At 42.2% G+C, this 21,864-nt stretch overlaps 3 protein-coding genes across 5 annotated transcripts in view; 2 read left to right on the top strand and 1 right to left on the bottom strand.

Moving 5' to 3' along the window:
- LHX6 (LIM homeobox 6) overlaps positions 1–3,499 on the top strand; it is a 41,194-nt gene extending 37,695 nt beyond the window's left edge. Inside the window, exon 10 of the mRNA XM_034793865.1 lies at positions 105–3,499. Within this exon, the coding sequence (XP_034649756.1) occupies positions 105–125 (21 nt within the window). The 3' untranslated portion in view covers positions 126–3,499. The remainder of the gene's footprint in view (positions 1–104) is intronic.
- Positions 3,500–4,295: 796 nt separating this feature from the next.
- MORN5 (MORN repeat containing 5) overlaps positions 4,296–21,864 on the bottom strand; it is a 17,896-nt gene continuing 327 nt past the window's right edge. The window contains exons 1-6 of one of the 3 annotated variants that reach the window (XM_034793867.1): positions 21,347–21,482; positions 19,761–19,908; positions 19,078–19,189; positions 17,982–18,113; positions 12,378–12,440; positions 4,299–4,947 (exon numbers count right to left, since the gene is read on the bottom strand). In XM_034793867.1, the coding sequence (XP_034649758.1) occupies positions 4,868–4,947; positions 12,378–12,440; positions 17,982–18,113; positions 19,078–19,189; positions 19,761–19,908; positions 21,347–21,393 (582 nt within the window). In that variant the 5' untranslated portion in view covers positions 21,394–21,482 and the 3' untranslated portion in view covers positions 4,299–4,867. Of the gene's footprint in view, positions 4,948–12,377; positions 12,441–17,981; positions 18,114–19,077; positions 19,190–19,760; positions 19,909–21,346; positions 21,483–21,864 lie in introns of those variants that run through there. The other 2 variants (XM_034793869.1, XM_034793868.1) reach the window with 2 other exon arrangements.
- Positions 21,587–21,864, top strand: part of NDUFA8 (NADH:ubiquinone oxidoreductase subunit A8) — a 5,182-nt gene continuing 4,904 nt past the window's right edge. Inside the window, exon 1 of the mRNA XM_034793866.1 lies at positions 21,587–21,740. Within this exon, the coding sequence (XP_034649757.1) occupies positions 21,690–21,740 (51 nt within the window). The 5' untranslated portion in view covers positions 21,587–21,689. The remainder of the gene's footprint in view (positions 21,741–21,864) is intronic.

The following is a 21,864-nucleotide window of genomic DNA, read 5'->3' as shown; positions in this document are numbered from 1 at the left end:
AGCTGGGAAACACGACAGCCACTGCTCCCTGAAAACATGGTTCTCTTAAGGCGTTGGCTTGTCTTTGTAAGTAGCTAACTCTCCATTAACCTTTTTCCCGCTAGGTCATCCTATTTCAATATTGACGGCGCGAACTCTTCCTCATCTGTCCATAGCGTTCCCACCATCGCTGCCCCTCAGTCGCTGAAACATGGTGTTCAATCAAAGGCAACTCTGATAGTCACGCAGGAGAAACTCAATTCAGCATTCTGTTATTCGCACCGACAGCATCTGATAGCCAATGTTCTTGCCTCCCAGCAGCACTGCCAACAGTCATGGTTTTCGCTTGTTTCTTGTGGACCTGCAGAATGACAATGAGTCCCTAAGGCATTGCCATGCACAGCCCAAGTTAGTGATCCTACTGCACTTTCATCGTTGCTTCCAGCATCATGGAACAGGAAAAGATCATTACCTGCTGAGCCAGAGGTGGTATTGATTGTTACCTAACAATACAAAGAAAGAAGGGAGCAAAGTACTTGGGCCTGATTCTGACTTGCCCCAGTGTAACACTGTTGATTCCGTTAGGTTCTGCCTGATGTACATTAGTGTAAATGGGATCTGGATCAGGCCCGTTAGGTCAGCCACTTAGCACTCATTGAGCCAGATTGACTGCTGGTTGTAACTCTACTGAAGCTAATAGAGTTATGCCAGCCAGAAATATGGCCCTTCATCTTTAAAGAGATTTAGAACCACTAATCCATTAACTCTCCCCATGAGGTAGGTAAGTAAATCTCCTTCTCCCCAATTTACAGGTGGGAAAACTGAGACAGAAGCTGATGACTTGCCCAAGCTCACAAAGGGAGTGGGTGTCACGGCCATGCTTAGTGCTCAGAGGTTCCTGATGGTTATTCCTGCCCTCAGCGTGCTAGACACACCTCCATCCCAAGGACCATCAGCCACATCTTTGTTTCCTGGCAGCCTTTTGTTTGGAGTCATTTCTCACTCCTGAATGAGTGATCCCAGGAGCGTATCTGCACCAGACTGCTGGCCACTGCACCCACTGGGGTTGGGAAATGATACATTTCGCTACTAAAATTCCAAATGAAAGTTGTGTCTTAAATACATAGGACTTGAGTCACTCTGACACAGATCCTAGCAGCAAAAGTTTAGCCAGTGAGAACGGTCACAAGGTCTCTGTACACCAGTGCTCCACTGGGGGTGTAGCTAGCCTACATCCAAACAGAAACGGGCACTGTCCAACAGGAGAATGGGTAGGACTCAGCATATCCCTAGCTGGACTCCTCTGGTGGCCCAGCAGCTAGTCAAAGCTGTCCCTACTTGGTGGAATTCCTGATGGAGGGATTCCTGTGAATCAGCCCCCAGCGCTCCTCAGCCTCTGCTGGCCCCAGGGGTTCAGTTCCTGCTTCCCTGCCCCAGTGGTGCACAAATCAAGCCTGTAACTTTTAAGAGATCACTTTATATAGTTAGTGAAACTAACTAGTTTAAACTGCACACACGGGGCCAGTAGGAACAAGCGACGGCCGAGCTCACGCAGCAGGCAAGGACAGCGTGTGATAAAGGCCACACTAATAAATCTGGCAGCTTTTTTTATGATTACCTCGGTCTTTATGTTGTGCCCCATTTCCGGTGTTTCCCAGCTACTCCTGGCTAATGCTCACTGAGGTGAGAGCCCAATGCTCTAAGCCACAATTCAAAACGACAGCTCAGAAAGGGCCAGGCTGTGGAGCGCTCGCCCATTCTGGTGAGTGCTTACTCTCATGAGCAGTCTCCTTGCAACCACTGAGTAAGGGCTCAACAACCTGGTCCCGAGCCAGGAAAGAAACACTGCAAAGATCCTTCTTAGATAGTAATAATAAAAGGTAAACAAGATTTGAAATTAGTAGTTGGTCCCTAACAAAATCTCCCTCTCCTGTGAGTGCTCCAGCCAACCTTGCTGGTGATATTTGAAGGCAGCTTTTCCAAGAATGTGAGGTCCTAATGTGACCCATCAGTGTGTGAGACCTGTCCCTCTCTGTGCCTGATCTGCAGAGGCTGAGTCCACCAGCTAGACAACCTGGCTTTATAGCTCAAGCTGCAAAGACTCTTGCTTTTCGCTCTGGAGGTCCCTGGTCCAATCTCCAGTTTCAGTCCAGATGGCAGCCATCACACTACCATTAGGCAGTGAGTATTTCCAGCACTGCAGCACTTTCCCTAGTTGTACCCCATTATCTTGCTAGAGCAAAGCTTTCTGGGCATGTGGGGCTAGCTCACTGCGAGGAGGTGTTCACCCAAGTAACTTCGCAAAGTAAATTGCATAATGAGCAGCTATGGACTTCTGTTGAGGTGAACATCAAGATCTATTGACCGGAGAAGTAACTGAGCAAAAACACATCTTGAGATTTGCTGAAATAACAAGTCAATATGTCTCGTTGCATATATTCATTGTTCTGATAATTCAGCTAGGCCAAGCGTACCCAACAGCTAGAAGTTTTATCCACACTTTAAATGAACATTTGAAAGGGCAGATGAAGTTAGAAGTCCATAAAATACTATTATTCACCTCCTGAAAGATTAATAATAGTTTCCATTGAATTCAACCATCATGAGACTGGTGTCTGCCCATCTGCATCTGTGATACGATTGGTTAATGTTGTTCCAGAACTCAGTATTATTGCTCCTTTGAGGAGGTGACTGGTAGAAATTTGCATCTGTTTTCAGTCCATGATAAGCCGGATTTTTTTCTTTTCTTTTTGTATGTAACCATGAGCGAGAGAACGGCAAGCCTTTTGTTTGCTGTAGCTGAGCATTCAGATTGTTGGTATGTGTTACAGCGAGGTTGTAGTGAATTGGTCTGTGTCCACATGAAATGGCATTGATGGTGACATGCTGCTTGGAAGGGCCACTTTCTCCCCCATCTCTGCTTGCTCATTCTAATGACTGTTTTGTTGTGGAACTAGTGTAATACAGTAATGGGTAGATGTTCAGTTTAAGACTGTGAGGATGAGACTCCAGACTGTAACTTGACCCCACACGCCATGGTAACGGAGATTTCCACAACCCGGTTATATTGAGGGAGACAAAGGTTTGATGCATTTCTCTTCTGTCTCAGCGGCTTTATGAGCGGGAGACTGCGGAATATGTCTGCTAAACAACCACTTAGTTACTGATCAAATTTGACTTGTAATATGTACTGTACATCAAAGTTATTTTAACTGTTACCACTGACAGGATCAGAATGCAAAGCACAGGGCTAATGTGTAGACATTTCTGACCAAATATATATAGTGTAAGTGGAGTCACCACTAGCCGTGTAGAGAGTATTGCACTGTACAACTCATGCTCAAGGAAGATCTCTTCAGTAAGTAGCCACAGCAGCTTTGCAGAAATCTGACTCTGATGTATTAAGCCCAAATTGTTTGGAAGAACTGGAAGCAATTCAGCTTGTGCAGTTTTAGAGCTAAACTATTGTGTATGGAAAATACTCAACTGTACCAAGAATGTAAGAAATCCTCTAATTTATTCAATACTTTGTTTCACAAATGCATTTCACATTGACTGTTGCCATTGAACAAAACCTTATCTCAGGTCATTCGCATTCATCTCCTCTCTGTAGATTTTTTTTTTTTAAATCCTTTGCATTTACTTAGGTTATTCAGTAATTGCCAAATGGGTTATGGTGCAGTACTGCAGATTCTGTGTCTTACAGTATTCCAATGGCTATTTACAAAAAATGTTATAGACTAAACCCAATGAGGTTAGCCAGTGAAAGATGAACTTTCCACTAGAATTTAATATGATAAATAAATCTGATGGGGGAGGGACTGAAAATGGAGTGGTTTAAAATTTTATTCCCAAAACATTGTTGATTTTTGGCTCATGTTGGTTAACCCCAATGCCCTAGCTAACGATGCTTACACAACGTAATGCTCGGGGCGGGGGCTAAATCCTGCACTACTGCTGTCACTGATCTATTCAGACCTTGTAATCTGAGGCCAACTATAAACACTTCTCAGAATTTTATTTCGAAAGCAGATCATTTTGTTGTAGCATGTTGCAATTACACATGTCTTGGCTACAATGGTTAAAAAAATCCTTTTGAATGAGTGGACAGTCAAGACTAGTATTTATTGAAAAAACAAAAACTAAATTGTAAGCACTTTTTTTGTAAAACCAATGTCTGTTTTGTTACATACTTTTAATGTTGTGCTTTGTAAATGTCTGATTTGTGTAATAAATAAAGTTCATGCAAGTAGAAGTGCTGGCACTTACATCAAGAAAATGATGTAATTCCATTTTATTTGATCTTAAAATATTTTCTGGCTTACGAATGAAACAGCAACCCACCCAGTTTTTCTCTTTTATTATTTTGTTAAAGGAGAGTTCAACAAATGTTCCTGGTAAATGGATATAATTTCCTAGTTAGCAAACTAGTCATTAAAGAATAACTGGTGTACATTATTACAATGATCAGTCAATATCAAAGTACTGAACAAAAGGAGGGTAAAGAAATACACCCAGACAGATAACTGGGACCTGGGGAAAAATGCTAAAATGGAGCTGAATGCATTCAGCACTGAATTTGAGGCAGTCTCTTTAGTAAATTGTTTGTATGTTTTGTATGTTGAGGCTTAATAATGTCACGTGTATATATTGATCCTACTACACTGCACACCTCTCAGGAATATTAGGATAAGTATAGTAAGCTTATTTCCATGGCTTCATGTGAACGTAGTTGATTAAATGATGGTTCCAGTTTTATTATGCTAACAAAGGCTATAAAACTACATTCACATAATGGTAGGGGCTGATCTAAATCCACCAAGACATTCAGACTTAAGGATGAATCAAATGATGTTTTCCAAAATCAGGGTAGAAGCTAAAGGTGTGTTCACTGTTTAGGTTTAAATCCAGTTATTTCATCCCAGCCTTTCCGACAGGTGCGAATGATCCATTCATGTTCATCATCGTCTGAAAGAGAGAAAAAGAAATTGTCAAATGTTACAGATTCAGATCTGCTCTTTGCATAGAGGAGTCCAGATCAGAAAGGGTATTTTCTTTGAGGAATAAATGCATTTTTAAAATACTTCTTGCTTAGCCAACAGATCCTGTGTACAGTTTTGTTGGCATTTGCCAAGATTCAAACATATATAACAGAAGGATGCGATACAGGGTTTATGGTAATAGATCTGATCATTAGGCCACTTGATCAAATTAACTGTTTGGAACTTGTGCAAAAAATTGTAACACTTCCTTGTATATAGTATAATTTCTGGTCTCATGGTCATTTACAGTAGATACCCATAAATGACCTAAATGAGGACGTAAAACTTTATTGATGTTGGTGTCAGTTTATGAAAATTGCAATTGGCGAAACGTCCAGAGTCAAAGCCCCAGTTCATCTGGATTTTTTTTACAGCTCTTCTTCCAATATAATGATACAAAAATGCCACCTTATAACCGATAGCAACAAGCTGACGTACCAGCTGATGGAAGTACTTTAGACAATCTTCTGCATCTCCCACACTTATTCAATGTCTGTCACGTTGTCATCTCTCCGAGCACAGAGACAATGTGAAAAGTGAAAACCAAACAGGCAATTTGGAGAAAACACCTATCCAGCAAAGCATGAATAGAAATATTTTGAATAATTACAGAAAATTATAACTTGATAAACAGTAGTAGTTAGGGTCTTTCCGTTGAAGGGACTAAAACAGCCTGTCTGAAAAACCTGTTTGATAGGCTTTTACTTGTGTTGGTGATTTAAAAAAATCTGTGTAGATGATCAGATAAAAATATGAATGATATTGCTTTAAACAGTACCCGTATCTAGTTTCGTATTCAAATGAAACATACTGTAGCAGAGCTACTTCTGTTTACTGTCATCTTTACAAACTCTGATCCATGTTTGCAATTTGTGCTTCTAACCAACCTGGGTCCAACTGTCAAGGATTTTGTAGCAATGTAATCAGCAATGCTTACCTGAAAGTAAAAAACACTGACCTTGTCAATTATAGATTTAAAAAAAAAGAAACGTTGCTAGTGAGGAATCAGCTTCTGAAGGGACACGTCTGCTTATGAGTTGGGCCTTTATTATGGTTATATAGCAACATTTAAGTTTAAAAAGTCATAAAAATGCAGCTGTGCTGGTCTAAGGAGAGAAGCAAACAAAGGGTGTAAGGCAAAGAGGTGCCCCTTCGCTAAAATCTTAGGTTTGTTCTTAAGTCCCATTGACTTCAGTGGGCTTTGGATCAAACCCTATCTGCTCTTGTCTTTTCCTTTCTCTGTTTCCCTTTCCTTTTTTCCCATCTTAGCATCTTTTTTAATTCATGGTCAAGTGACACAAGTGCAGGCACTCCCGGCCTGTGGGGTGCTGCTCGTGCTGAGCCCTGCTAGAGCACTGGTGAATGTAGACTTAACCAACGCACGTGCCCAGGCTTCTGTCCCACGTCGAAAGGGTGGCACTTGTCACAACCCCCTTTACAAACAGCAGTCAGAGATGCTTGTGAATCGGAGGAGGTTTCCCCCAAGAGCATGCTACTGTGTGTTACTCTTCCACACACAGTTACTAATTATACGCACAGCAGTTATTTGTGCTTGTCACCTCCCTCACAATTCCACACTCAGGGATGATGTTTTGTAAAAGCTTACTGCTATGAACGGGGCTGTGGAAAAGACGGCTGTATTGCCCATGATCTTTCATTAGTTTAGCCTGTAGATGTGCTTTAACTGCTGTAACGCATGATACAGTGATGTCATTTTGATAAAATTCCCCAAGTGGATATATTTCTTTTTTGTCCACCTCAGCAGGTACAGGATACATCTTGTGCTCTATTCCTTGGCATGAGTGTGACATTAATAAAACACACAATTACAGTGTTTTCTTTCTGTCTCAAAGGAAATAAGCCAGGAGAAAATAAGCACCACTGGAATAATTTTTTTAAAAGGATGACTAAAAAGAAGAGAAAAAACACTGAATTTGTTTAAGGTCTGACACTGAAGTCCTTAGGTAGACACATCCCAGTGAAAGCTGTAGTAGGACTGCAAAGTTGGCCCCTATGGTATGTCTATACTGCAATAAAACACCAATGGCTGGCCCAGGTCAGCTGACTTGGGTTTGCAGGGCTCGGACTATGGGGCTATAAAACTGCAGTGTAGATGTTTGGGTTCATGCTGGAGTCGAAGCTGTGAGACCCTGCAAGGGGGGAGGGTCCCAGAGCCCAGGACAGGGAGTATCAATAAATCATGTGCAAGCTGTGATTATTTTGCATGTCAAGTTCTATTTCTGCACTCCAGATGCTCCAATATTACGGAGATGAGGCCATGAAGTATCTAGATGAGCTAGATAGTGTCCAGACTGTTAGTGTCTATGTGATTATGTACCTTCTCGATGTAAGAGTTGTTACTCTGTACTTGTAATAATTGCAAGAAAATTAAATTGTCTGTTTCTGTCAAAATGAGGTAATCAATCAAAAACCCCACATGCTAAACACCACCTGTATCCATTGCTTCCTTTGATAAGGATCGTATTGCTCAGGTGAGTTCCATGAAGTGAGCAAACTGCCTTCCTGGTAACGAATCTGCATTGGTCATGGAATTCTGGTGCTCAGCTGACCAATATGAAAGGCACAAGATGTTTTTGACTTCAGTTCATGAGTTTTCAACAGGAGCCTGGTCCATCCAGCTTGATGCAGAAAGAAACATTTTTCAATAGACGACATGCACCTAAGCCTTTTCTTCTAAGGATTTTAGTCTCTGATCCAGGCCTAACACCACCATAGCTCAGCTCATGCAGCGATCTGATTCTATGCACAGTAAGTATCAGCAAATAAGCACTGAGAAAGACTCCATACGGTTTTCACAAAGGCTGAACTGTAAGGAGATGTCCCAATGGAGTCCGTTATTACCAATTTACACTTTGAATAGAAAGAAGAGCCTGTCTGGTGAAGGGACTACAGCACATTGCCCTACCTTAGGGCACCCTCTGCTTCATTCAGAGGAATAGAGCAATTACCCCCACTGGAGCTGATCCATTTATGATTACCTGTATTACTGTGGTGTCTAGGAACCCAAGGCACGGCCCAGGACCCCATTGTGCAAGGTGTTGTACAAACAAAGAACAAAAAGCTGGTCTCTGCCCCAAAGAGCTTACAAATCCAGGTTTTGGTCTCCGTGGCCGGTATCAGCTGCTTCAAGACAGACGCCAGAAACCCCACAGTAAGAATTATGCAATAATCTGTACAAAGGGAAAGCATCTTCATACCCACTCTCATTTAGCGATTGACTTATGCCTAGACTTATGCCTCCTAAGCTTTTGGCTGCAATAACATCTTGTGGCAATGTTCACCCAGTTAACTAGGCATGGTGTAGAAAAGCATTTCTTTGGATATTTTAAGTTGGCGGCCTTGCATTTTCATTGCATGTCTCCATGCTTTGCACTACGGGAAAGGGATATATAGGAGCAACTGATTTACTTTACCTATACGTCATTATTTTGTATGCCTCTATCATGTCCTCTCTTATTTGTCTCTTCTCCAAATAAAACCATTGTAACCTTTCTATATTTCTGATCATATTCATCACTCATCCACGGACGACATCACTTTCTTTTTTGAGATCGGGCGACCAGAACTTAACATTTTCTTCTGGGTGAGGGTGTATCAGAGGCTGGCATATTTTCAGTATTATTTTCCATCCCCTTTCTTATGTCTCCTAATATTTTATTCCCAGCTGAGCTGCATTAAAAAGAGAAAAACTTGCTGAAAACTGCATACAGAGTTGAGAACTAACCCAAGTGGAAAAGAAAGTGGAAGTGAGCTGACAAGGCGCTGTCTGCAAACTTCCACTCACGCTCGCTGTCCTACTGACTTCTAATCAGTGTCTTCAATGGGGCTGCAGCCCTGGAAGGTGGGTAAAATGCACTGGGAGCCACAAAAAAGAACAGGGACTCCATATCCACAATGAAGGACCTTGAGCAAAATATCTGGAACCTCCAGGCCTATTATCCAACTGGTGGGCACCACACAAACATTCCTTAGACTGAGGTAAGGGAAAATGAAGGATCCTATTCAGGATAGCTAGAGGAACCACAAAAATACAGATCAGAATGGCTCCAGGGATTAGCTACGTGTAAAGAGGCAGAGAAATATTAGACCGTAAAGAGTTAAGCTATGGTTAAACAGACTTTTGCCACGCTAAAGAAGACTGGTTGATAATTACTGTAGTTTTAGGGCTATTTGAATCAGTGCAGCTGCAACCTCTTCAGTAGTAACCCCTGAAACAAGACAAACTGGGTTTATTGTACTGAACAAGTCTTAAAGCTCCTCCCTGATTGTTAATAATTGGCAGCAATGGACTTAACAGCCTCTTGACTACCCTTTTTACACTCTACCTGACTGTGCAGCTAACAATTTAAATCACAGATGCCGATCCTTCTTTGTGGCAGCTGCTTGTTAACTACACATTCCCCTTTTTCTGTCGCTAGCGGCTTCCATAACCCTGCAACACCAGGGTTAGACTGGAGAATCACATTTCATCAATATTTAAAATGGAATTAAACCTTGACGTTTGATTAATGCTACCAGATAGCTTGTTGTAATTGCTATTTTACAAATTCCAATTGTTTGAATATGTTAATATGATTGTCTAAGCACATCTTCACCTTCAGAAGTAATTTTCCTTAATTTTTTTTTTTTAAATACAAACTCTTTAATCAACTGTAAATTATCATCCTGGGCACAATTAGGTAGTGTGTGGTTCTTCACATTGTGTGTTGAATTTTATTTCAGCTCATTTATTTTTAAAAGTTTATTCTTTCTCCATTTTCCTCAGCGGCCTCAGTAGAATATACATTCAGGAAATATATTCTGCTAAAATGGGCTACTTTCATGTTCAAATTTTGAAAATAAAGGAAATTGCTTTGTAGGAAAACATTGATAAAATCCAAGGAGGCAAAGTTTGCTTAATAAATGCTCTGTTGTTCTAAAGTTGTGAAATCTAATAATTTGCATGAGATCTACTGTAGTTGAAGTCTTGAGGCAAACTGAGATCTTGCTAGATGAGCCATTGGAATACATCATTTGAGTCTTTTAAATGATTTCTATGTCTTTTTATTTTTTGATCCAAACTGCAATACTCTACCTTCCAGTCTGCTACAAGCCAACAACAGGCCTCCACCACTCTACTAACCCTATTTGGATCTTTCTATAATCTCCCAAGGCATTAATACTTGGTGACTCTTACAAGGAGAAAGCCATGCACTGTTCCCTTATACATACTATATGTTAGAACTTGATTGTCTGCATCTGTGTTAGGGCCTGATCCTGCAATCCTTAACCACAAGAGCTGTCTCGCTGAAGCTAACGTGACTATTAGCATAAGTAAGAGCTACTTGCCTTGAGCAAAGGTTGCAAGAGAGGGCCTTTGCATTGTCTGCTCCTTGGAACAGAAACTATGTCTTCTTCTAATCTATGTTAGTACCAAGCATATTCTCAGTGCTCCGTAAATAACAACAGCTGTTCATTGTCTCACATACCTGACTCCTCCCATCACCCACGGTGCAGTTTATCGTGTTCTTCCATTCCACAATTATAGCCATCTGTGATAGCATCACAGCCATCACCTCTACTGCCCCTCCCCAAAAATCTCCAGCACCCCCTTCCTTGCCACACCTAATCTCAACAACATCAATGTTGGCAAGAAAATGGAAAATATGTATCCAATTAACCTTTACTTCCACACGCAAACTCTCACCCTTCCATTTCCATTTAATTGCGTAAATCCAAAATGGCCTCAAAATGAACTTTCCATCTCCTACAAAACTTGTTTTCACATGTACTGTATAGCTGAACACAAGCCCCTATACTGTTTGGGTCAAAACTTTCTAAGTGGATTCGCAATGGGATGGCTAACACACAAACAAAGTTGTTGTTCTTGGCATGCTGCTATTTGGAATTTAAACCTTCACAAGTTTCAAAGCGACAATTATATTAGGCTCAGGAAACCACAATGAACAATATATCAGCAAAGGCTACAGTTGTTTAAATGATTGCAGTGATTTAGTAATGTGATGCATGTATTAATATTAACACCATGTTAGCCATGCTAGTTCCAGTAGAGAGGGCTAATCATACTGGTTAATAAACTGCTTTATTGAATGGGGTAAATTAACTAGTAAAACTTAGAAGCCAGATTTAATTTTAAAAATGCTCTCTAGGTTATCTAGCATAGAGCTCTCAATTATAGCTGTAGCTTGCACAGCCTTTTGCTGTGAGGAAGACATAAGTATGTATTTTGCAGTCGTGTCCAAAATGTGCTAGATGCTTTCACAGGGAAGACACAGTCCCTGTACTACAGAGCATACAATCTCAAAAGACAAGGCCAATGAAGGGTGGGGCAAAGGGATACAACCAAAGTGATTGGGGTGATGACAGGCACACAGCTACTTCATTATATGAGATTAGGGTATTTTCTCTTTAAGTTAAACACACTGAATTCCTCCCAACCCCCAGTCTTCCCATTCAGCTCCCCTGACTTGGCCCCACAGCAGTCCCCAGTATCAATCCCAGCAATCTTCTCCCCGCTCTCCTATGTCTGGGTTCCTTCTCACCGCCCAAATGAGCAGTTTGTTCCTAAGGTAAATAAGTGAGTTAAATAAACATAGTACTTGGTAAGTTTCTTGCTAGTATTGCAGAAGATGTGATTGTGGTATTCCTCAACCCTTACTCCTGTATGAAATCCCACTGAAAGTCAATTGATATGCATTATTTGTTAAATGCCGTGTATCAGCTAGGCACAAGACAGACTTTAAGACAAGCCCTGCCCCCAAAAGCTTACAGTTTAGAAGACAGTCACAGAAAGATGAGATGAACTAGGAGACCCAGAGGAAGGGGTTTATAATAACAAATATTCTGTCCCTCTTGTTCATCTAATATTTTCCATATTTTCTATCTGGGACCTTCATAGAAGTGGGGGTTTTGGAAGGTGGGGGAGTGGGACATTGGAGATTAGCATGAATGTGGGGCAGCACAGAAGAAGCTAAATGGTGGGAATAAAAGAAGGGTGGAGAAAGGAGACATCAGGGAACATAATAGGAGACAAGATCCAAGACACAGTTTGAAGTAAAACTAAGCAAGACCTTGAGGTCAAGGGAAGCAATGGGAGCAACTTGGTCAGATGGCGGACAAGTAAACTACTTTTTGCTATGGCATTTTGGTGGGATTAGACTGGAATGATAGGAATATCAGATAGTTCAGAAAGAGGAATGAGCAGCAGCCAAGGCAGGAGATGACAAGGACAACTGTTTTAGCTGTTGGGGAAAAAAAGCAATAGGCTACTCAGGTTCAAAAGGATTACTTGTGTGAGCAAGGGTTATTGGCTTGTACCTATATGTATGTACAGACCTGAGCACAACTTTTTCTTCACCTGTCTTCGCTTGTTTTTCAGGAGAAGTAAGTTTGCCAGCCCTAAGCAGAGAGATCAATGAATTGCAAACAAACTGCATTCGTCACAAAAATATGTAAAATTTAAAATTCACTGGATTTGTCAAATTGATAAAAAAAAATCCACAAACAATAGACACAATTTGTTTTGTTCAGAGCCCAGAGGTAAAGACTAAGCACTTCAAATTAATTTCTGCAAAAGCTTTTTTTTTTTTTCTAAACAGGTCTGGATCCCATTCCTTGAAGAATATACTGATTACCAACAATTTTTCAGAGCTTTACAAAAACATTATTTCTTTTGTTGTGTGAAACGCAGAATCAGCCATCTGGCAAATGCCCCAGAGCTAAAATCTTTTACACGACATATAATTCAAAATGATTAAATATACAACAGCAAATAGCTGTAGCATTGCACTTGAAATAGCATGAACTTTTATTGCCGATCAAAACTGATTTCTTTAGCTTAACAAGTATCCATAGAACAATTATTTGAAGAGCTTTTAAGAGTTTCAACATACAGGAGCTAGAGCTCATCTACATTCAGAATCTTAAATCTAATAAACAAGAAACAAATATGTAAATTACTAAATAATCTTGTCTTATAAGTAGACATTCAAATCACTAGGAAGCTAAGTTCAGTCGAAGAATGAAAATATTATTCTCTTTTTTGTGGTGAAGGGCTTTCCTTTTCCTATACCTTTGCAAAGAGCATCTGCCAAAAGAGTTCGCAGATTCTTAGGCAATGACTAGGGGTAGTCTGGAATCAGAGCATTCACCCCAGGGCCGGCTCCAGGCACTAGCTTCTCAAGCAGGTGCTTGGGGAGGCCGCTCTGGAGAGAGGCGGCAGGTCCAGGTATTCGGCGGCAATTCAGCGGATGGTCCCTCACTCCGCCTGGGAGTGAAGGACCTCCCGCCGAATTGCCGCCGCAGATCACGATCGCGGCTTGTTTGTTTGTTTTTGTTTTGGCTGCTTGGGGCGGCCAAAATCCTGGAGCCGGCCCTGATTCACCCACTACCTACATCAACAGAATGGGCAACATCAGAGGAGCACAGAGGAGAATGATGTACAGCAAGTACAGTCCTTCTTTTCCTGCAGTAGAACAATTTTTTAAGTTTAACTTGCTGCCTCATATCTAGAAAGATCCATGGGTCTGCAAGATTGCCAAGTCCTCGCCCCTCTACCAATTCTGATGTCAGCTAGAGTCACCGGTGGCTGAGAGACTGAGCACACAAACATCTGCTCACATTTGGTACTTGCTAAGAGTGGTATGGAAAGTAATACACTGTGCATGAATAACACATGATTTTCAAATAGTTATGGCTTTATTTCTCAACTACATTTCTTCAGACAAAGCAAAGCCCACATTCCTCACGGAGTACTCTGTACACACCACATCTTAGTTGTAAGACAAAACCCCTGAAGACAAGAAGGGTGCACGGCGTTCCTCAGAGACTGATGGGGAGGAACCCCCGCCTACCCCTGGGTGGGTGGAGCCATGACACTCATGCCTGACCTGCCAAAAGCAGAGGGGCAGGACAGAAAGTATAAAAGGCAGCTCAGTTGGGCGAGAGCCACCAGAAGAGACAGACAACTCCCGCCCGTCGCTGGGGCACGAGCCCAACAGAGACCTACTCTGCGCCAAGGACCCAGAGGTGCTGCCAGAGCTGCTTGCTGACAGGGACGCCAAGGAGCTGTTTGGGGCTGCCATTAGCTGTATACCCCAGGGAGATGGAGGACAACCCCGAGCAACAGGTACACAATGACGGGAGTGTAGGAAATAGCCCAGGGACACCAGACTTTAGTCCAGTTGTGTTGTTGCCTGAATCCAGGTCAGCGTGTTTTGACTGGATCCCCGCTGACTCAGTGATGGAACCATCTGCCACTGTTAGGGCCCTAGGCTGGCACCCGGTGGAGTAGGGTGGGCCTGGGTCCCCCTATCTCCTGCTGCCAACCCCACCTCTGGGGTGATAGCCTCTCTTAGGCCAAGGGGACTGCGTTTGTCTGCTGTCTGCCAGAGCTAGGACGTCAGACTGTTTGGTGCTCCGCCCTGTCTGAGGGCCTGAGCCCCGAGACTGTTTGTGGCCCTGCCGAGCCTGAGCCCCAGATGGCTTGCTGTCTGGCCCTGCTTAGAGGGCCAGCGCTTGAGAGATTGCTAATTCCCCAGTAAACCTTGCCTGAACAGTGGCCCAACGTGAGGGGGTGTGGCCTCCCTCAGATACCGACAGGGAGGGATAGCCACACACTTAGTGAATGGATTTTGTCCTTGGATGATCCAGAAGGGATAAATGGAATTTCTTCAAATTTTCCAAGATGATTCACTTCCAGGTTCATTCAGACCAAGCATGAGAAGTTTCAGTCCCAAGGGTAATGTTAGGAGAAAGCTGCAAGCATGTGATTATTGAGGCTTAGAATTAAAGTGCCATCTCAACCTTCACTATAGAGTCATATTAGTGACATGTAATGAAACTCTTGATGTTCTAAAAATACAGCTGTTTAAACTACAGAATAAAATAATACTCCTGACTTCTAACCTCTACTGGTTGTAATAATTTACTCAGAAACTCTGCACTTGAGCACTCTGGGACTTTTCCTTTAAGTCACAAGATTCTAGGCTTGTCGAAATCTTATTGGCTGCTTTGTGACTCCAGCATTAAAAAAACCTTTCCTTTCAATAAATAATAGCCTGTCTTGAGTCTCTTGGCCAAATTCCGCTCTTAGTTACACCTGAGTGAATCCATAGTTAACCTACTGATTTCAATGAACCTACCCTGGATTTACACTGGTGTAAGTGAGAGAAGGATTTGTCTCTGTCTCCTCTCTGCCCTCCTCTCTAATGTTCTATAAAGAGACAAAGGTACATCAGGTGCAATTCCACATGCAGAGGGCCAATCCCAAGGCCTATGCACCATTTAAGTCCTAGAGGAGGAGCATGAAGAACAGGCAGCAAAGCAGAATAGGAGAAGCAGGAGCAGGGATTGCACCAGTTAAGTTAGCATCAGTAGGACGGAAGCAGAAGGGAAGCATATTACACCAAAAACATCTTTGTTTTGTTATCAGTGGGGCAGAGCTGCTAGTAACTCTCAGTTATTCCCTTTCACTCCACCGCCTCAGCAGGGAATGACTTCTACTTCTAACTGTAATTTCGCTTTGAAAATTATGGTGTCTAGTGACTACATTCCCAGAATGCCATAGCTCTCCTTTAACCCTGGAATTTACTCTCCATTTGACAGCAAATCTAAAATCTCATATTTTATGCTTTTCATTGAAAGATGCAAAACTCTGGATATTCATCTTCAGGTCTTTGTATTGGCCACTCAATAAAAATGGTGTCAGGAGTATGAGGTCTCAAAGGCTATATTCCTTTAGCGGCAGTAGCAGGGTCTAACTCCAAAATGACTGATTGAAAAATGTGAACAGGATTTCTTCTCACAAATAGGTATTTCTGCATGTTCTTTTTGTCTGCAATTTTGTGTATTAGATGATATTGGGGAAAAAAAGAAAAAATCCAAAAAGCACATGAACAGACTACAGAATTTTCAGTACACCCCCAAGGAAGAAATGGTTTATAAACTGAGAAATAATTGCAAATCTTTTTTAAAACATTGAAATCCTTGACTAGTAACACTAGGAGAAATGAAGCCATTGTTTTCATTATGCACCCTGGACCTGGTCTCAACTGCACTAGGGCCCCGTTGCACCACTTGGCAGTGAGGGGCCTTTATGTAAATGAGCCTCAGGCCGTCGATATTTGTGAAACTGAAGTCCTGCTAACTGAGGCAGGAATCTCTATGGTACGCTGTGTACACACATTGCATTAAAGAAAAGCAAACTGCAACAAATTCAAATAGAGCCTTCTCTCTTCCTTGCTAGAAAGATGATTTGATTCATTGATTGTTTGGCAGGAGTGTCAGTGCTAAAGGCAGAGTGCCTCCTTTCCCTGCTAGCTCAATCAGCAATGAAGCAAGCAGCTTCACAACAAAGGTGAAAGGCTGGGGCTGGAGTATCCTCACATCCCACTCCCAGACCTGAGGAAGATGGTGTCATTTGGCTAAACCTGTCAAGCTGTTGTAAGAGCTTCCTGAATGCTTCCTACCATCTGCTTTTGATGCTTTCAAGACTTGGACAGAAGCCTGGAGGTTTTCCTGCTTTTTCCTGACCAACCTATAAAGGAATAGTTCTGGATCTGTTCCCTGTCATTCCAGCCTCTTTCCTCAGTTTCTTCTGCCTACAGCTGTTTTTTTTTTTTAACTGCAGTGGCCTTGTGCCCTGAATTATTTCTCTTGGGGAAGTCAACATTCCTCTGATGTCGAACAAGTGCTGGATCTTTCAATTGTGTTCGTGTTCTTAGAGGAAGGGTATGGCTACATGATACATTCCTCCTTCACACCCATGTTGACAAATTTAACTTTACGCTAATGTGGATTCTCAAAGGAATGTTAATAGAAAAGAAATCAGAATAATCTACTGCATATTCTACTTATAATTATCTTGTTAGACTGCATTCTATGATGTGATGTTAGTGAATATCAATTGATACAATCTGTAAGCTATAGAAACAAATGTAACTAAGGACAATGAGTTCAAAGCATACATTTAAAAAACAATAAATTGAATTCCTAGGCGTTCCCGCATATACTAATCTGTACAGGTTCCTGTGTTTTTGGAAAGCATTTTACTTATCTTACTCATCAGTAGGCCCACTCTAGTATTTTGGATCACTGCCATTTGTAATAATCTAAATCAGTATTTATTGAGGGTTTATGAAACAGGCTAAGTACTATAGGGTATATGATACCTCCACAGTTCATTTAGTCTCCCCTCTTCCCCTCCCACAACAGTATATCCAGACATGATCCTGCAAGTGTTAGCATCATAGAATATCAGGGTTGGCAGGGACCTCAGGAGGTCATCTAGGTCATGCAGCTCAAAGCAGGACCAATCCCCAGTCAGATTTTTACCCCAGTTTCCTAAATGGCCCCCTCAAGGATTAAACTCACAACCCTGGGTTTAGCAAGCCAATGCTCAAACCACTGAGCTATCCCTCCCCCAAGCACTGACATAATCCAGCAAGGCACTTACATATGTCCCTAATTTGAAGCAAGTGAGCAGTCTCACTGCAATCAAAAGGACTATTCCCATGCTTAAAGTTAAGCACATACTTAATTGATCAGGGCAGAGAGTTTGACACCTTGCCGGACTGAGCCCATTGAAAAGATAGATATCTATTTTGAAAACACTGTCTTGCTGGGCATCATAATGGAGAATGAGTCTGCCGGGGTTTAAAAGCTATTAAAATATTAATCAAATGCATTTATTCATATGTGCCTGTGAAAACATCACTTATAATTTTTTAAATAATGTGCAGGATGGTTTATACAACTTTCCTTGGAATTAACTAATTGATACAAACAATCCATGTTGTTTGAAATATTTTAGCTCAGTAGCTGCAGAACTTGAATATAGGTTTTTAAATTTCAGCTATAATCATGCATGCTATAATCATCATGAATGTATGTGAAACGAAGTCAACTTACACTGTACTTCAAGATGAATAAAACACATACCTGCGTTCCTCAAAAACCTGAGTTTGTAGTCAATGACAACTCTGGTATTAGTATTATAGAATCCATCACCACAGTCATAACAGCCTTGTGGAATCGTTCTGGGAGGATCTAAATTTGTAAGCTGAGAGATACCTGAAAAGACACAGTATAATTTATTACAAAAACAAAAAATCCCATTTTTTTACACCTGTAGTCTTTTATCAAAATAAAAAATGATAATAAATATATATTATTTTACATCTCTATAGCACTTTTCATCACAAAATCTCAAAGCATTTTATAAACTTTACTAAATTAAGGTTTCCTATGGTAGGTAATTATTATGACCGTTTTGCAGATGGAGAAACTGAAGCATAGAGCGGCCCACCCAGAAAATGTTTGGCATAAAAAGGAAGAGATCTTGGTTATCCTTACTCACAGTCCTGTGATTTAGCCCATAAGACTAATACTATGAACATGCAGCGAAAACTCCAAAATAAGGCCAAGAAAGTTTAGCCATGTCTTAAAGAGACTTGTCATTGTTAAAATGTTGTATAGTAAGTCTGCAGTTCACTATGCCAATATATTATTCAGTGATTATCACATAATTTTTTCACCTTTTAGTCATAGATGAACTAGTAAATGTGTCTAACAGACAAATTTTATAGGCTGGACATAAAGTAAGTATATATTTTTGTATCCACTCAAAATTTGTCATTTTCAAGCCACACATTTCATGTACCATGCTGTTTGTGGATTTCTGTTACTGTTTCAGGTACTTTAGAACATTATGCAAAATTATGAGTGCAAGATAATATATCTTTTTTTGTTTTATGTCCCAGTTCTCTGTAATAAAAATATGTCTAGAATGCGGTGAATGTGAAACCCATAAAAAGCTTAATTAGATGTCAGAAATTGCTAGGTAACAAATGTCCTGCCCTCATGACATGATCACTCAAGAAGAGACTATTCACCACATTTGTTAGTGTCATGTGGATGGAGTTCTGAAATAAACCAGAATATTCCTGCTCCAAGTTACTCATGTAGGTGAATTAATCTCTCTTAATAAACATAGTTGTTGGTTTAAATCCTTCCAGACACAAATGCAACACAGTACCTGCTGGTTTTAGGCCGGAACAGATTTCTGTATAAAATCTTCTGTCATAGCCATCACAATAATGCCATTTTTTATCTTTGAATTCAAGACCATCTGCAAAGGTGTATTTCCCCTGCAAAACAAATTCAAGTACCGAACTAATAAGTGTGATGAATGGAGTGAAGATTAACAATCTTTTATATCCATTACCAAGGATGCATGTTATCTGAGAATAAATAATATACAGTTTTGCTCCACATTTAAGTGCAGATGGAAATGATGCCTGCAGATCCATAAGGACCACATTCCATAACCAAATCATTTCCCTGTTCAGTGGGAAATAGCTATTGTCCATGCAATAGGGGAAGCCAATATTGAGAGTCAAAAAGCCACCAATGGGAAAGGAGGTGATTTGAAAGCTTCCACTTATTTCATGATACAAACATTTCTGAATGTACAGTCTTTGAACCAGGGAGAATTTCGCCTAAAGCATATTGGCAGTAACCTTTGGGAGCAAAGGGGTTTTAACTTTCTTTTGATACAGAGCAGGGATCAGCTTTTAGATAAGATGGGCATACCCCAACCCAATCAGATTCCTATGGCTGCAGTGGGGGTTGGCATAGGTGAACTTCCAACCTCCTCATGTTCTATTCCTATGTTTCTAAGCCTTCAGTATCACATCTAAAGGACTACTGATATAATACCTCTTTCGATATTCCACAGTCCCAGATTCCTTCATATTTGCTTCTATTAGGAAAATACAAGGTTCCTTTGCCATGAAACATTCCATCTTTCATTGTGCCATTATATTTGGTTTCAGTTGGGAGAGTGTAGCGGCCTTTCCCTTCAATCCTGTGAATGATAATCAGGAATTGTTTAAGAACACTTGACTAGATGTCCAAAAAGGCAAAACCCCACAACTGACGAAGACCTTACTGGTTAAAAAAATGACCTGGTTTGGAGGGGAAGGCAGCTATAAAAATAATTTTAAAAATTTACAAATGGAAGAAAGGGGAGATTGCTAGTAATTAATATAAATCAGAAGCTATGAACAGTAGAAAACTGATAACCATTTTTAAGCACCCTGAGAAAGGGTGGCTAATAATGGCTGTTATTTACAAGGCAGCTTTCATCCAACAACCCCCACCAAATGCATTTCAAACTGGATTTACAACCAGGGATCAATGAATCCACCATTTAACCACAGCCATTTCTGGGGGTTAACAGTCCCAGCAACATAATTCAAAGGTTTAGGACAGGATGTGAAAACACCTTTTGCAACAGGAACTACAAGTGGAATGCTAGGGAAACAAAACTGAATCAGCCTTTAAGAATTTGGCCAGGACAATAGGGCAAACACGCCTAGCTTTGGAAAAAATAAAAATAAAAATAAACACCACCTGCCATGGAATCTTTAATAACCATAAGATGTCGGGTTTACATCTCATCCAAAATGTGACAACGACGACAGCAGCAAAGCACCCTCTATCAGCAGGCTGTGGCATTGGACGGAAGCGTCTAACCTACTGAATCACCAATATCATTTCCTGCAGCATTTGTACACTATTTACAATTATTAATAGGGAATGTCCTAGACTCTTCCTACCACTCTCCAGTGTCTCCAACAAGGCAGTGTGGTTGAGCGATGAATAACACGAAGCCGGTTTATCCTCGCATCCCCCAGCATGGTAACTTTAGCCCCATTTTACAGATAGTGATGCAGAGAAGTTAAGGCCCAGATATTCAAAGATATTTAGGCTCCCAAAGATGCAGACAGGTGCCCGGTGGGATCTTCAAAAGCACCTAGATGCCTAACTGCCATTGATTTCAATGGGAGTTGGGAGACAGACGATGAGGCACTTTTGAAGATCCCACTAGGCACCTTATGTGCATCTCTAGGTGCCAAAACACCTTTAGAAATCTGGCCCTAAGTGACTTGCCCAGGGCCACTGGAAGCTGTTTCAGGAGCAGGATTAGACCTCAGCTATGTCGCTCCCCATCCTGTGCTGTGCCTCTCTCGCACTAAAAGGTCCCAATTGCCAAAGAGGTCCCAACCCGGGCTTGTCCTTCCACTCCTGCAATTCTGCGGGCACAAGCAAGCAGGCGTGCAAGGGTAGTGCCTCTAGGAGCTTCCCCACTCGCAGGTTTTCACCCCCAGAGATTGTTCACGCTGGGGGACTGTCACACCTGCACTTCACACAGTGTCATGGCCCAGCACCGTGGGGTGATGGCCCAGCCCTGCCCCCGCGTTCCCCACGGCTGCCCAACCCCCCTCGACCCCAGCCCCCACCTGCCATGCACATAGTCCCCGAGGTAGGTGCTGCCCGTGACCTCCATGGTGCCCGCCCGGGACGCGGCCTGGCCTGGGCTCAGCTAGGCAGCAAACTGTCACCATGGTAACAAGACGGCGGGCGGGGCATGAGGAGGAGGAGGAGGAGCAGGCGGGGACAGAGAACAAGCCCCGCCCCCACGTAGTGCACCCGCTGCTGACCCGCTTCTCGTTGGCTTCGAGGGGACGCATGCGCACTAGTCCCGCGGGACCTGGTGGCGCATGCGCAGTGGCGCGGGGCCTGCCTCTGTGCCGGGAGGGCGCCGAAGGGGAGCTCAAGGAGACCGGGGCGCGGGCGAGCGCCATGCCGGGCTCGCTGCAGGTGCCCTCGCTGGAGGAGCTCGATGTGCAGGAGGTGAGAGCTGTGCCCACGGGCGGTCTTCCCCTCCGGGCCGGGGACCCCTTGGCTGGTGGCGCCCCCCCGACCCGGGACTGCCCCCCCCCCCGGGCTCCGGGTCCCGGGCCCCCTGCCTCCGCCC

This window comes from Trachemys scripta, chromosome 17 (assembly GCF_013100865.1).
Source record: "Trachemys scripta elegans isolate TJP31775 chromosome 17, CAS_Tse_1.0, whole genome shotgun sequence".
NCBI lineage: Eukaryota > Metazoa > Chordata > Testudines > Emydidae > Trachemys > Trachemys scripta.
Note: the sequence above shows the minus strand (reverse complement) of the source record. Positions and strands in the feature narration are given on the sequence as shown.